Source organism: Peromyscus californicus, unplaced genomic scaffold, assembly GCF_007827085.1.
Source record: "Peromyscus californicus insignis strain IS unplaced genomic scaffold, ASM782708v3 Scaffold_24__1_contigs__length_46423439, whole genome shotgun sequence".
Lineage (NCBI taxonomy): Eukaryota > Metazoa > Chordata > Mammalia > Rodentia > Cricetidae > Peromyscus > Peromyscus californicus.
In genome coordinates, this window is record NW_026294535.1 from 7233176 (window position 1) to 7248635 (window position 15460).

At 42.9% G+C, this 15460-nt stretch overlaps 1 protein-coding gene across 1 annotated transcript; it reads right to left on the reverse strand.

Annotated features, from left to right (window-relative positions):
- Window positions 1–4761: 4761 nt before the first annotated feature.
- Window positions 4762–14811, reverse strand: Spic (Spi-C transcription factor). Its single transcript, XM_052753854.1, has 5 exons — window positions 14797–14811; window positions 14541–14664; window positions 11937–12052; window positions 8372–8480; window positions 4762–5172 (listed from the first exon to the last, which is right to left on the reverse strand). Exons 1-5 carry the CDS (start codon window positions 14809–14811, stop codon window positions 4766–4768), a joined length of 771 nt encoding a protein of 256 aa, XP_052609814.1. The 3' UTR covers window positions 4762–4765.
- Window positions 14812–15460: the final 649 nt, after the last annotated feature.

The window sequence follows — 15460 nt, forward strand, 5'->3', positions numbered from 1 at the left end:
AAAGCCCCACCTCACCCCCCAGTGACACACTTCTTCTAACAAGGCCACACCTACTGCAAAAGACCACATCTCCTAATTGTGCCACTCCCCATGAGCCTATGGGGCCATTTTTACTCAAACCACCACAGAAGGTGATCTTAAAAAAGTGTAGTGGGTGGGGTGGTGAATATAATCAAAATACATTGTACACAGCTATGAAATTTTCGAAGAATAACTTTAAAGAAATGACAAAATTATATGTATATTAAAAATTGTCTTAAAATAAATTTCTTTGCGTTATCTTCAAGAAAGAGAGAGGGGAAGGAAGGAAGGAAGGAAGGAAGGAAGGAAGGAAGGAAGAAAAAAAGAAAAGAAAGAGAGATGTTGTCAATAACAAATGCTAAAGTCTGGATCCAACAATCCCAGTCTCCCAAACTCATTCATGTCAACATATCACTGTATGCTGTATTTGAGAGAGAAAAAAATGGTTAATTCTCATTTCAAATACTACTGTAGAGAAAATTTAAACAAGGGGATTATTCAATAAGGTGCAACTAAGGATCACAAATATGATAAAGAATATTATAGTTTGATGTGTTGTAAAAGGCATATGATCCCAGTACTTAGGAGGTAGAGGAAAGATCAGGAGTTCAAAGGCAACAGCTGCTACTCAGGGAGTTTGAGGCCAGCCTGGGTTATATGAGAACAAAGAATGCTTACAAAGACAATAAACATGGCCAGTCAAGACTGCATTCCTCTCCCAGGTAGGCCTCAAACTCACCATTCCCACAGTTAGATAGATGCTACCTCCAAGGGGCTGGGGTTGTTTGTGACTCTTGTCCTTTCCAAATCAGACTCCATATTGTGGTCCGTCATTGGACCATCACGGACAAATGCAGCCATGGACAGAGGAGACAAGTGGGCATTACTCCAGAATTCCTGGATGGAGTTGCCTGGGTAGTCACAAGTGCCTCCCCTTAGGGAGTGTGTAACTTCCACAGGAACATGAACAGTTTTGAAATGCATGTAAACATGTTGGACAGCCAAAGGCTGGACCGCAGTGTTTCTGGTTTTCTTCCTTGTCTCCTTTTAGGCAAAGTCTGTCGTATGCCGGTGTTCTTTCCTGCTTCCCTCCGGGACAGTGACCCTTCCCCCGCCTCAGAAGGGTTCCAATTGTGTCTGGAGTCTAAGGCGTGAGGTGTTCTCAGGAATTCTGGAAAGTTTTCTTTTTTTTTTCTTTTTATTTTTGAGGCAGGGTTTCTCTGTATAATCTGGAAAGTTTTCTTATAGGCACAAAGGAAAAAGAAAAGTCAGAGAATTCCAGGCCGAGGTGCACCATGGCAGTGGTTCTCAACATGCAGGTCGCGACCCATTCGGGCTGCATATCAGATATGTACATCGTGATTCCTAGCAGTAGCAAAATTACAGTTAGGAAGCAGCAACGAAAATAATGTTATGGTTGGGGGGGTCACCTCAACATGAGGAGCTGTATTAAAGGGTCGCAGCATTAGGAAGGTTGAGAACTACAGCCTGACCTGAAGGTGGTATGTTCAGGCAGGATAGAAAACTCCCCTGCTTTGTGATAATACATGAACTATAGAGCAATCCGCCAAACTGGGTTCTTTCTAGGGTTCTTACTCTCATGCTATGAGGAGAGTAAGCCTGAGCTTCCGGTCCCAATTGCCCGTATTCCGTTTCTTCCCTCAGTGTAGTGTTGGCTAATCTCTAGTCTTCACCAGAGCAAGGGATAAAAAAAAAAAAAAAAAAAAAAAAAAAAATGTGGTTCTCAGAGTGGGCTGAAGTGAGAACGGGGCAGCAGCGCCTCCCTGTGGCTGAGCTGTAGAATAGCCCGAAACACTGATCCTTAAAATGATTTGTGGTGGTAGTTGGGACCTTCAAAAGTGTCGTTTTCCTTACTTAGACCATTATTAACTTCTTTTAGCACTCCAAGATTACAGCCCATGAATGGAAGCGCAGAGAAAACACAGCCTGAGGATAACTATGCACATTTTTGTGTGTACTTAAATAATTTTATGTCTGTGTATGTTTGATGTATTTAACCATCTTGGAGTGGTCAATTGGGGGTAACTATTGAAGGAAGGGTCACTAGCCCACTTGAGCACGTGGCTCTGGCAGGCCTTGTCCTCTCCCATCCCCATCTGCCTTGCTGAAAACCATTAGATTACATTCCTAACACTAGCCACCAAGGTCTACTCCCTTATTTGGCCACTTCCTCCTCCAGAGGCTGACTACCAAAGTCCAGCTAGCAAAAGCCTCGTGTGTTTCATTTAACTAGCATGCCCAATTAAAATTAAACACCTCCTCCTAACACGGGGTATCCCATTTTACCTTTATAAGCCGCCATTTTCCTATGTGCCACGTCTGTCTCCGCTCTATCCAGATGCAGTCCTTGGACCCTCCAGGACAAGTGTCCCTGACCCCTTCCCCTTGTCCACCTGCTTCTCCCTCGTCCCCTTCCTCTTGACCGCCGCATCCTAGCCCATTCTAACACAGACCTCCTCTTCTTCTCTTCGCTGCTGTTTTTCTGCCTTTAACTTTTCTTTCCCGTTTAATAAAGGATCTCTCTGTGAAAACAGGTGTTTGGGTGTGGTTTGTGCCTAATCCGGGGTCTTGGAGGGACGCCCCCTGCCCCAGGCTGTTCAGGAACCCCGGTCAACTGTCATATATCCATCACCTCAAATATCATTGTTTTAAGAACATTTAAAATATCCATTCTGCATATATATATATATATATATATATATATATATATATATATATGGCAAAAGGTAAATTACTGAATCTATTATGAAAAGAAAAAATACTTTTAAAAAGGAATTACTTGTTTTAAATAGGTAAGTAATGAAATTTTTTTTTGTCTGACTTTATCAAATGTTACTGGAGTGGACATTAATATATATAAAATGGAATTTTTGTCTGAATCTGTCAAATGTTAGTGGACTAGACATTATTAATGTAATTCTTGACTGTATATATTGTATATACTTATTGGATAGTTTTCCTTATATTAGTTATAAGCTTTTTTTAAATTTTAGACAAAAAAGGGGAAATGTGGTATTGTGTTCCCCAAAATATTGTGCACCCTAATAAACTTATCTGCGGTTAAGATTAAAATTTTTTCTGAAGTTTACCCAAGTTGTTGCAAACATTTTTTATTAGCATGTATTAATTGCACAAAGCAATGGGCTTTATTATCACATGTTTATAGGTGGAGCACTCTAGAGAAACAGAACTGATGGAGTATATATAAAACGTAATTCTAAGGCTGTTGAGCAGGTGACTGAAAACGATGACTGGCGTGGTCTCGTGATCCAACAGTGGCTGTCTACGTGCTGCCGGAGACTGAGAACCAGCAGCTGCCCAGCCAGCCCATGAGAGCCTTGGAGTAGTCCTCAGTCCACGCTGCAATAGCAGCATCGCAGTTCTGACGGCAACAAAAGCTGTAATGGCGGCAGCGGCAGGGGGCTGCACGTGTTCCGGCAAGGTGAGGGTGGTCGAGCAAGCGAAGCAGCAGATTTCTCTTCGGGGGAGGATCTTCTCACACACACACACACACACACACACACACACACACACACACACACACACCAGTTAATCCTAGAAATACCTTCAGGCATGCCCAGAGGCATGTCTCCTAGATGGTTACAGTTTAAATCAACGTGACAATCCACACTGATCACAGCCGGGTGGTCATCAATGTTAACCATCACAGCCAGGCAGTGGTGGTGTGCTGCCATTCCCTAAATCCCAGCCTTTGGGAGACAGAGGTAGGTGGATCTCCACAATTGGAGAAGCCAGTCTGTTCCAAGACTACTCAGAGAAGCCTTGTCTTAAAGAGCCAGGGGGTTGGGGATTTAGCTCAGTGGTAGAGCACTTGCCTAGCAAGCGCAAGGCCCTGGGTTCAGTCCTCGGCTCTGAAAAAAACAAAAACAAAACAAAAAACAAATTAATCCCAGCACTCGGGAGACAAAGGCAGGCGAATCTCAGTGAGTTCGAGGCCAGCCTGGGCTACAGATTGAGTTCTAGGAAAGGCACAAAGCTACACAGAGAAACCCTGTCTTGAACCCCCCCAAAAAAAATAATAAAATAAAATTGATGGTAATATTTTGTTTGCACTCTAACAAAGTTTGCCTGAAGATCAGGACAGAGCCAGTCACTAGATTAAGCATAGAGGCCAGCAAGTGTTAACACACACCTTTAATCCTAGCACTTGGGAGACTGAGATCCACCTGGATCTCTGAGTTCAAAGCCACCCTGGACTACAGGAGATGAATCCAGTCTGGTCCACGGTGTTCTTGGTTACCCAATCTATGGACACTAAGTCTATTACAATAGCAAACTATGAGGAGGATGCTCATAGTTCACTTGCTCTCTGTATATCTTCAGCTTCCTTTGAACTACCTAAAAAGTTGTCAGGACTAAGCCAGACGGCGGTGGCGCATGCCTTTAATCCCAGCACTCGGGAGGCAGAGCCAGGCGGATCTCTATGAGTTCGAGGCCAGCCAGGTTGGTCTACAGAGCGAGTCCCAGGACAGGCTCCAAAGCTACACAGAGAAACCCTATCTCGAAAAAATAAAAAAACAAAACAAACAAACAAAAAAGTTGTCAGGACAAGAAAAGTCTGCATATGTTCTGTACACAGCCCTCCTTAGATGTTGTTTCTGTATCATGGATGTGGGATCTGTGAGGAAAAATTCTGAAGCCCTGGGTTTTCTGATCCTAGCAAAGCAAGAAATGATAGAATACAGTCCAAACCTGGAGTGGCTTAGTTCTGGTAACCGGCATAAGCGTAGTAGTTTGCATTCCAGGGGCTCAAGCTGAGATATTCCTGATCAGGCTGGCCATACTGTGAGTAGAAGAGGTCTTTCCCCAGGAAGGGAGATGGAGAGAGTCTTTGGAGAACAGCTTCGCTGAACTGGTAGGTCAGCTTTCTCCGGATTTTCGTGATCTCTCCAGTCCTGGCATAGTTCCTCAGGGCTCTGGCCATCTTTTGGTAAGTCATGGGTTTTCGGTTACCTTTTCTTTTCCCCCAAAGCTCAGCAAGCTTTTCTTTGTTTTTTGATATAAACTGAAAGACGCCTTTGGTTTTATCGACCCACTGAATACAAGATGCCATCTCTGAATTGCACAGAGATTCGTAAAGGTATTCAAACAGCCGAAGCTTCCTCCTGCCTGCAATGAAGGGAAAGAGGAGACGTCAAACCCTCTGTGGCTGTCCCTGGAAGGTCCCGTGAAGGACTTCACGAGCCCCAGAAATGGAAGCTTCACTGAGCCTGCTTCCTCACACTCACTGCCTTAGGAACAGTTACCAGCAGGCCAGACAGATCCACAGGCCTCTTAAAGTTGGCACAGGACCTAAACGATGTGGAAATTGTGAAAAGTTATTTACTGTCCTAGGGAAACAGGAAGCCTGGGCCTCCTCATCTGGAGACTCATCTGAAGGCGGTCTTTCTTCACAGGTAAATGTCGACTATCATTTCACATCACGAAACGTACAAGGGGCTGGAGAGTTGGCTCAGCTGTTAGATCACTTTTGAGCTTGCAGAAAAGACTCAGGTTCGATTCTCAGCACCCACATAGTGGCTCACGGCCATCTTTACCTCTAGTTCCAATGCTCTTTAATATTGTCACCTCTCGGCCCTAAAATATTAAGGGAATTATTAGCCATGACTTAGAGGCTAGCTCTGGAGCAGTAAAATGTCCTGAAAATTGGAAAGAAAAAAAAAAAAACTGCAGTAGAAAGGCCGGAAAAAAAAAAAAAGTTTTCATGTCCTTGTTCAGGAGCAATGCCTAGGGACATTGTCATTTGCAATTATCACGAAATGAAGTGCTAAGGTCAGCATCTGTCATCTTTTAGGAATGTAATCATTTGTGTCTCAAAATGACTAGATATGGAAATTTAGAGGATTTGTGTGGATTGCGTGTTGTGATAGAATTCATGAAATCAAAGTGACAGTCACCTCATGACATCCAAATTAGCTTATGCTGTATCATGTCCCACTGCATCCACCAGTAGTTAAAAAAAACACCTCTCAGCTAGATTCTATTTTCTCCTTGAGTAATTAGGATAGTTTATTCCCAAAGTGCTTATATTATCTTAGGTTTACAAACTATGAAACTGTCTTCTGAACATGATATGGCCATTGTACTGTCAACCCACTGCTGCTGTGGCTACTTGCACAAAACCCACACAAGATCTAAGAATGCCTGCATTCTAGCAATAGGGAGTCAATAGGTAGATTATTGAATCTACTCTGAAAGTAAAAAGATATAGATACGATGTAGATAAAAAGGTTATTGAATCTACTTTTAAAAGACAATTGCTAGTTTTAAATATTTTACATTGGATTGGATATTTGTATATTGTATACAAATGATATATATTGAGATTGATAGTTAGAAAATGCTATACATAAGGGCTGGGGATTTAGCTCAGAGGTAGAGTGCTTGCCTAGCAAGCACAAGGCCCTGGGTTCAGTCCTCAGCTCCAGAAAAAAAAAAAAAGAAGATGCTATAGTATATTTCTAATCTTGTTCAAGATATTGTATTTATACAGTTTAACAATGTAATGCAATTTGCTAATCCTTGAATGTTATTATTACCAACTATTAGGATATAAAGAAATGAAAGTTAGTAGTTAGACATTACAATAGAACTTGTAGTCATATTAGGTGTGTTTTCAAGGTCGAGCAGATATATTTTAGATACACAGGTTATCTTCAAACCTTTCAGAGATCTATAGAATATGGCATTTAAAATGTTTTAATAACTTAGAAATTTTTTCTTTTTTTATGACTATGAGACATGTCGGCTCCTGGCAATACCAATCTACTTCAGAGATACATGGGCATTGAAGAAACTGCATATGGAGTTAACTTTCATTGTGGCAAAAGTTAGCCACTGGACAACAAAGTGTCCTCGAATCGACTGCTGACAAACAGGACAAAATGGACAGACAGGACACGAAACAAAGGACTACCGATTCTTGCCAAGACAAGTGTGATTGTGTCTTCAGCAATAGGCATCCTCTGAGGCCAGGACAGTATGGCACCATCACCGAAGTGGCCTTTGCAATCCGGAAAAGGTACAGTGCCCCTTTCTTCAAAGGCAGCTGAACAGGCAGTGGGCCAATGGCTTCTGATGTGCAGTGGAACAGCAGCTGAAGCAGTTATTCTTAAAGAGTAACTAAGCTGATGGAGTCTAACCTCTCAATGGTAGACTGGCATTTAATAAAAGAGATGAAGCCACCCACAAGCTGAGAAGAATGGACAGCTGAATTCCAAAAACATCAACAATTTCCACAATTTAAAACCCTGAATCACGACAGGACACTAGTGGAATTCAGGTGTTTCTGGTACATGGACCACTCTCACCAAATGTGAGGATGAACTGTAGGCCTTGTGTACATCCTACTTCACAAATGAGTCTGTCAGATATGCTAAGCCTATAAGCTGAAGATGATGCCCCAATGTTGTGAAGAAACCTCGGGTGACTGTCCAGGCAGCTGGCTGTTTCTGTCAACTCACATTTTTTTTGGAAGCTGCCTGCTTGCACTTCCTGTTTTATTAGGTAATATTATTTCCTTCTTAGGTCTCTGAGGGAGTTGAAGATTAGATATAGTTATAGTTAGTTGAAGATTAGATAGTTATAGTTTTCCTTGTTAAGGATTTCAGAAAAGAAACTCACTAAAGAGGTGTAAGTGTATAAATTTGAAAGGACATTATAAGATAGTTCTCTGTTAGTAATATAAGGTAGGATAGAAAGCGAATCAGGTACATTTTGGACTTACCAAAATAGGATAGATAATGGAATATGCATTGTTTAGGTATTTATTGCTTGTATATATTGTATATAGTTATCATATTTATTATATATAGTTTTTTCTTATGAGTTAGAGGAGCTATTTGTAGTTAATGGCTGCAAGGGTGAGGTGGCAGCGTCATTTTTCTTCTTCAGGATTGTAACCATCAGTAAGTTGCCTATGACCCAATAAATAACCCAACACTCTTGGAATGGTTCAACTCAGGCTGTTAACAGATTTTTCTTGGGATAGAGTCTAGCATGTAGCCCTGGCTTGCTTCAAACCTGCAATCCTTCTGCCTCAGTGCTGGACGTAGTGCTGTCATGTTCAGCTACAAGATAACACTTAGAAATATAATTAATTCTGAACTCCATCCAGCGTGGGGCTGTATGCCCATAATCTCAGCACCCAGAACATTGAAGCAGGACTGCAGGTTTGAAGACATCTTGGTCTACTAGTGAGTTCCAGGCTAGCCTGGGCTACATAATGAAAGAAGAAAGGGAAAAAAATCCAAAACAACCATATATAACATCCCTTTGTACCTATGTAAGGGGTGTCATAGCAACATACCTTTTCCTCCTTTTTGCTGGAAGAGGGTGGCTTGTACCAGCTGGTTTTCAGTTATGCTCTGCAGAGATTGATGGAAATTTTCTTCCAAATACAAGTCCCCAGAACCATTCTACATACACAAGACAGCAGAATGCTAAGTAAGGAGAAGTTTGTCCCCCCCCACCCCCACCCCACCCCCAGTCAGTGGCTGAAGACCAATGCCAAGAGCAAAGGGTACTAAACATCTGGATTCTCAAGTGCCACCTCCACCGCAGCCAGATCGTCCCAGGGATCATCAAAAGATACAGAGAGGACCAGGGATAGAAGTTAACATTTGGGCTGGAGAGATGGCTCAGAGGTTAAGAGCACTGGCTGTTCTTCCTGAGGTCCTGAGTTCAATTCTCAGCAACCACATGGTGGCTCACAACCATCAATAATGAGATCTGGTGCCCTCTTCTGGCCTGCAGGGACACATGCAGACAGAACATTGTACACATAATAATAAATAAATCTTAAAAAAAAAAAAAAAAAGAGGTGACTGGTCCTCTTCTAAGGATGCCCCCAGTGAGAAAGAGCCAAGAAAATCAGTGAGAATCAGGCATGGCAGCTCACAACCGCAACCGCAACCCTAGCACCAAGAAGCCTAAGGCTAAAGCAGTGCTGCAAGTGACTGAGGCAGGAGGACTGCTTTGAGTAAGGAGATGCTGGGCTATAGAGTCTGGGCTGTAGACAAACACTATATCTCAAAAAATAAACAGGAGGGCTGGGTGGCGGCGGCAGCAGATGCCTTTAATCCCAGCACTTAGGAGGCAGAGCCAGGGGAATCCATGTGAATTCGAGGTCAGCCTAGTCTACAGAGAGAGATCCAAGACAGGCGCCCAAACTACAGAGAGAAACCCTGTGTCAAAAAACAAAAAACAAACAAACAAACAAACAACAACAACAAAACAAAACAGGAACCCCCGTCCCTGCTCCCCAAATGAAACGATCAAAAGATTAGGGTGTCAGCGCCAAGGGAAGATGGGCTTTCATTCTTCATGGATTTCATGGATTGAATGCCTACATGGGTTAAGGGAAGAACGATGACAGACGGGACCGAGGGACAAGAGGAAGAAGCTCCTGCCATTACACGTGGCAAAGACGTGTCTGTGTCCACTGGCTGGACTTGAGCCACCTTGTATCATCCCCACACTGTCGGGCCAGGGGTTCCCAACGACAAGAAGCTATCTACACTCTGCAAGCTAAGAGCTATGAAAGCAGGGTTGCCAGGCAACCCTAGTTTGTTTTATTATTTATTAATCGGAAAAGGACAAGAGGTTAGTTGGAACCCAAATCCCCTCTTTAATGTGTATTTTTTAAAAGATTTTATTTATTTATCATGTATACAGTGTTCTGCCTGCATGTGTCCCTGCAGGCCAGAAGAGGGCACCAGATCTCATTGCAAGTGGTTGTGAGCCGCCATGTGGTTGCTGGGAATTGAACTCAGGACCTCTGGAAGAGCAGTCAGTGCTCTTAACCTCTGAGCCATCCCTCCAGCCCCCAAATCCCCTCTTTAAAGAAATGGTTTATGGGGGTGGAGATGTCGCTGTCTGTAAAGTGCTTGCCAAGTATATACATGGCCTTGGGGCCTGGGTGTGACTCCCAGCATCTAATAAATAAGGAATGGTTATACACACATAGAAGAAAATAAAGGGAGAGAAAGAAAAAGAAAATACAAGATGCAACAAGGCCCAATTTACACAGAGAAAAGGGTATTAGACACAACACACATGCCTGAAGATGAAGGAAAAACTGAGGTTTTTTTCCTATTATTTATTTTTCTTTTGTGTGTATAACTTTTGTTTTGTATGTATATCTGTGCACCATGTGCATGCAGAGTGCACAGGGGCCAGAAGAGGGTGGTGGGTCCTCTGGAACTGAAGTTATAGGCAATAGTGAGAAGTCCTGTGGGTGTCGGGAAATGAACTCAACTGGTCCTTTGCAAGAGCAGAGAGTGCTCTTAACCACGCCAGCCCGCAGACTACTCTCATTTACTATTACCCTCTCAGATACTAGTTTCCATGTAACTTAACAGTTCTCAACTTCTGCCTTCCTCCTTGTGTGTCTGTTGGGGACATAGTTTTGTTTTAAGATTTATTTATTTATTATGTATACAGTATTCTGCCTGCATGTGTCCCTGCAGGCCAGAAGAGGGCACCAGATCTCATTGCAGGTGGCTGTGAGCCACCATGTGGTTGCTGGGAATTGAACTCAGGACCTCTGGAAGAGCAGTTGGTGCTCTTAACTGCTGAGCCATCTCTCCAGCCCATAGTTTTGTTTTTTTAAGTCTCCTGTATCCCAGGCTGTCCTCAGACACACTATGTAGTGGAGAATGATCTTGAACTCCTGATTTTTCTGGTTCTACCTCCCAAATGTTGCCATTACAGGTATGTGGCACCATGGCCAGCTCCCTCTCTTTATCCAACTGTCTCCCCACTGCCTTTATTCGGAAAAACTGAGTTTTACAGTCAGACCTACCATATTAAAACTCGAAATAGCTATGTAAAACTGCATACTGTTAATCTATAAAGAAAAATGAAATGACAGAACTGCAGAAAAATGGACAGACTTAGTATGTATAATATTAAGTAAGGTCACACACAATCTCAGAAAGAAAAAAACTGCATATTCTCCCTCAGATGCGGACCCTAGCATGCATATACACACATCCATAATGTGTGTACATATATGTAAACAGATGTACACGGAGGTATGATAGAACATGTAGAAAGGGTGCTGAGAGGGCTGGAGAGATGGCTCAGTGTTTAAGAGCACTGACTGCTCTTCCAGAGGTCCTGAGTTCGATTCCCAGCAACCACATGGTGGCTCACAATCATCTGTAATGGGATCTGGCGCCCTCTTCTGGCCTGCAAGGACACATGCAGACAGAACACTGTATACATAATTAATAAATAAAATCTTAAAAAAAAAAAAAAGAAAGGGTGCTGAGAACGGACGGGATGCAGGTGATGGACTCATGGAAAAGGATCTAAAGCTACTTGCTCACTCTGTCATGGATATTCACTTCAGAGTCAAGCACGTTACTCTTAAAATGTCTCCTAAGACTCCACTGTCCAGGGCTGGACCAGGGCCTCCGGGCCCTGTAAGAAGGAGAAAGCAAAATAGAACAAACAAACAAACAAAAAAACAGTCCAGGAGTGCCATGTCCTTGAGAACAGGAGGTCATTTGAGAAAAAAACATGATAGCCTTGAACGCACCTGAAAGGTCAACTAGCCTCAGGCACCTCCCTACAGTTAAAGACTCATTGACACACGATATAAAACGCCTGTGGAGGGAATTCAAAGTCTCACCCTGGAGAATATGTTCTGCTTGGCGCCCTCTGCCTAGCAGGGGCTCTAGGTGACTGCTCTACTGTTTCCAAACTTTCCGGCTTCCTCTGCCCTGCATGCCTGGCTTGAGGCTCTTCTAGCTCTCGGCTCCTTGCTGTCTCATTCTTTTACTCATGTTAGCTTTAAACTTAACAGCCTCACTCATTCTAAACCAAAAGCATGGCTGTTGTGGATTGGTCTCACTAAGCATACTCACAGTTACATTTCTCCAGTTATAGGTGGGTTCTTCCGGGGGTAACATTCCACACCAACTGGAACTGCCTCTGATGTGAGGATAATGGTTAAGGAAGGCCATGTAATTTTTATTATGATCTAATTAAAAAACAGAACAGAAAGACATTTCATAAGTCCAAGTTTACAAGCACACATTCATTTATGCACACACACACACGACACACACACACATACCCACACATGCACACGCCCAAGGTGACCCAAATTCTATTGATTGCTGCCTTAGAAGGAAATATAAAGTGTTAAGAAAACTAGTTTTCTTAACACTTTATAAGTTTTCTTAACACTTTATATTTCTCCCACGGTATTTACCCCAATATTTTAATTTTTTTTTGGGGGGGGAGCGGGTTTCGAGACAGGGTTTCTCTGTGTAGCCTTTCTTGGAACTCACTCTGTAGCCCAGGCTGGCCTCAGACTCAGAGATCCGCCTGCCTCTGCCTCCTGAGTGCTGGGATTAAAGGCGTGCGTCACCACCGCCCAGCTCCCAACATTTTAATATCATAAATACTCTTCTTCATAACCCATTTGCCTTATGGAGAAATATTCCGTGTCCCTGACTGTTTTTAACCTTGGAACTCTGCGATAACATATGTAAACTCAGTCGACAACATATGCATCTTACCTAGATCAAAGAATAAGAATAATCATAAAGCCGGGCGGTGGTGGTACACGCCTTTAACCCCAGATTCCTTAAATCCCAGATGCCTTTAATCCCAGGTGCCTTTAATTCCAGACGCCTTTAATCCCAGACCCAGACACCTTTAATCCCAGACACCTTTAATCCCAGATGCCTTTAATCCCAACACTTAGGAGGCAGAGGCAGGTGGATCTCTGAGTTCGAGGCCAGCCTGGTCTATAGATGGTTTTTCAGGACAGCCAGGGCTACACAGAGAAGCCTTATCTCAAAACACACACACACACACACACACACACACACACACACACACACACACACACACACACAAAAAAAAAAAAAAAAAAAAACCCACTGCATTCTTCCACACAGACTATGTCTTGGGCGAGTGGAAGGCCTGAGAGATATAACAATGAAAATGCTTGTTCTGAGTGCCGGCGGCGGTGGTGGCACACACCTTTAATCCCTGCACTCATGAGGCAGAGCCAGGCAGATCTCTGTGAGTTCAAGGCTAGCCTGGGCTACAGAGTGAGATCCAGGACAGGAACCAAAACTACAGAGAAACCCTGTCTCAAAAAAAAAAAAAATGGGCTGGAGAGATGGCTCAGGGTTAAGAGCACTGGGTGTTCTTCCAGAGGTCCTGAGTTCAATTCCCAGCACCCACATGGTGGCTCACAACCATCTATATATAATGAGATCTCTCCCTCTTCTGGCCTGCAGGGATACATGCAAATAGAACACTGTATACAAAACAAATAAATAAATCTTTAAAAAAGAAAATGCTTGTTCTGGGTTGGGAGATGACTCCATGGGCAAAGCACATGCCACATCAACGTAAGGACCAGAGTTCAAGTCTCCAGAAGCCAGTAAAGCTGAGTACTGTAATCCCAGTGTGTCTGTGGCAAGATGGGCTGGATGCAGAGTCAGGAGAGTCCCAGAAGTTCTCAGGCCAGCTAGCCTGGCATGTGCATGGCATTGAGACTCTGGCCCAAACACAAGGGAGACAAGGATGACACCCAAGGTGGTCCCCCAACTTCCATACTCTAATAATATACAGATAATATACATACATATTCATATACACATACACAATACCACACACACATATACATAATACACCATATACATACATAACATACCATATAATACACATACACACAATACACCACACACCATACACATATACACATATACAATACCACACACATATACATAATACACCATATACATACATAACATATACATAATACACCACACACCATACACATATACACATACAATACACCATACACATATACATACACAATATACCATACAAATACACATATACATATACACATATACACAATACACCACACACCATACACATATACATGTACACAATACACCATACACATATACACAATATACCATATACATATCCATTTTTTTTAAAGGAAAAGCTTTTCTTGGAAAACCAGGAGAATAATAATATAATAAGCAATGGTAAGCAGACTATGTTTATTCTGTCTTGTTGAGACAGAGTCTAGCTATATATATCAGGCCGGCCTCAAAACAATGACCCCTTTGCCTCAGCTCCACATTACTTTTTAAAATTATTTCATGAATGTGGGTGGTTTTTCACCTGCATGTTTCTCTGTGTACCACATGCAGGTGTACATGTGTGTGGGTACACATGTGTGTGAGCCAAAGTCAACCCCAGATATCATCCTTCAACAGCCTTGTTTTCTGAGACAGGGTCTTGCATTGGCCTAGAACCCATCAATGAGGGTATGCTGGCTAGCTGGGAAGCCCATGGGACACCCCTTTCCCCAGCCCCGCAAGTGCCAGACATTGTACGTCTATCAGGCGTCCATGCCTTTACTCTTACACATGTATGTGACCAACTAGCCACATATGTGCCGAGAGATGAGAGAAAACGACCGTTTTTACCTGGGGAGTACTGAAGTTCTCCAACTGAAGGCTGTGTCAGCGCCTCAAAAGCATCCTCAAATACTTGACCCAGGCTGTCTTGCTCAGTGCAAGGCTGTGGCAACAGCGGTGCAATTTGGGAGTTCTGAAATTAATAAAATGTCATTTTGCTGTTTTGCTGGGAGAGTTTCAGCTTCTGCACTCCGGGCACAGGACACTGGCCAAGTCCTTTCCCACTGCGGGAGGCTGTTCATTCTTTGCAGTGTAGAATGCTCACCAGCTTCTTGGCCATAGACAATCCGAAGTGGCTCAGACGTCACCAAATGTGAGAGCCAGTTTCCTGGTTCAGTATTTAAAGGTCTTTCCGTCTGGTGCTTACCCAAAGTATTTATCCTATAGCTTAAAATACTATAAAATTATAGAATTCCATACGGTATCAAGTTGTATATAGCATAAATAAAAATGATGGGTTAGAAGCTGAAGCAGAATGAGCGGGTACTTCAAGTCACCCCCGGCCACATATGGCCAACCCGGGATACATGACACCCTGTCTCGAAAAGAAAGAAGTCTCGGGGTCAGGAGAGTTAAGATAAAAAACAGACAAGCAAAAGCACTGACCATTGTCACTAACTGGGGAGAGGAAGCAGCTCCGAGGTAGAGAACTTGCCTGCTCGTTTGCACACTGGCTCTGAGGAAGAAAAAGAAGTAAAAGGACAATCCCAAATAGGTTTTACACATATTATCTGTTTATTTTGTCTTTGGGTTTTTTTGAGACAAGGTCTCAGTCTGTAGCGAAGGCTGGCCCCCACTCGTACCACTCCTCCCGAGTGGCCTCTGGAGTGCTGGATTACAGGTATGGGATTAACCTTAAAACAAAAGTAACTTTTAATTTGATCCTAAATGAACAGATCTTGCCCAGAAAATGTTTTTTTTTTTTTAAA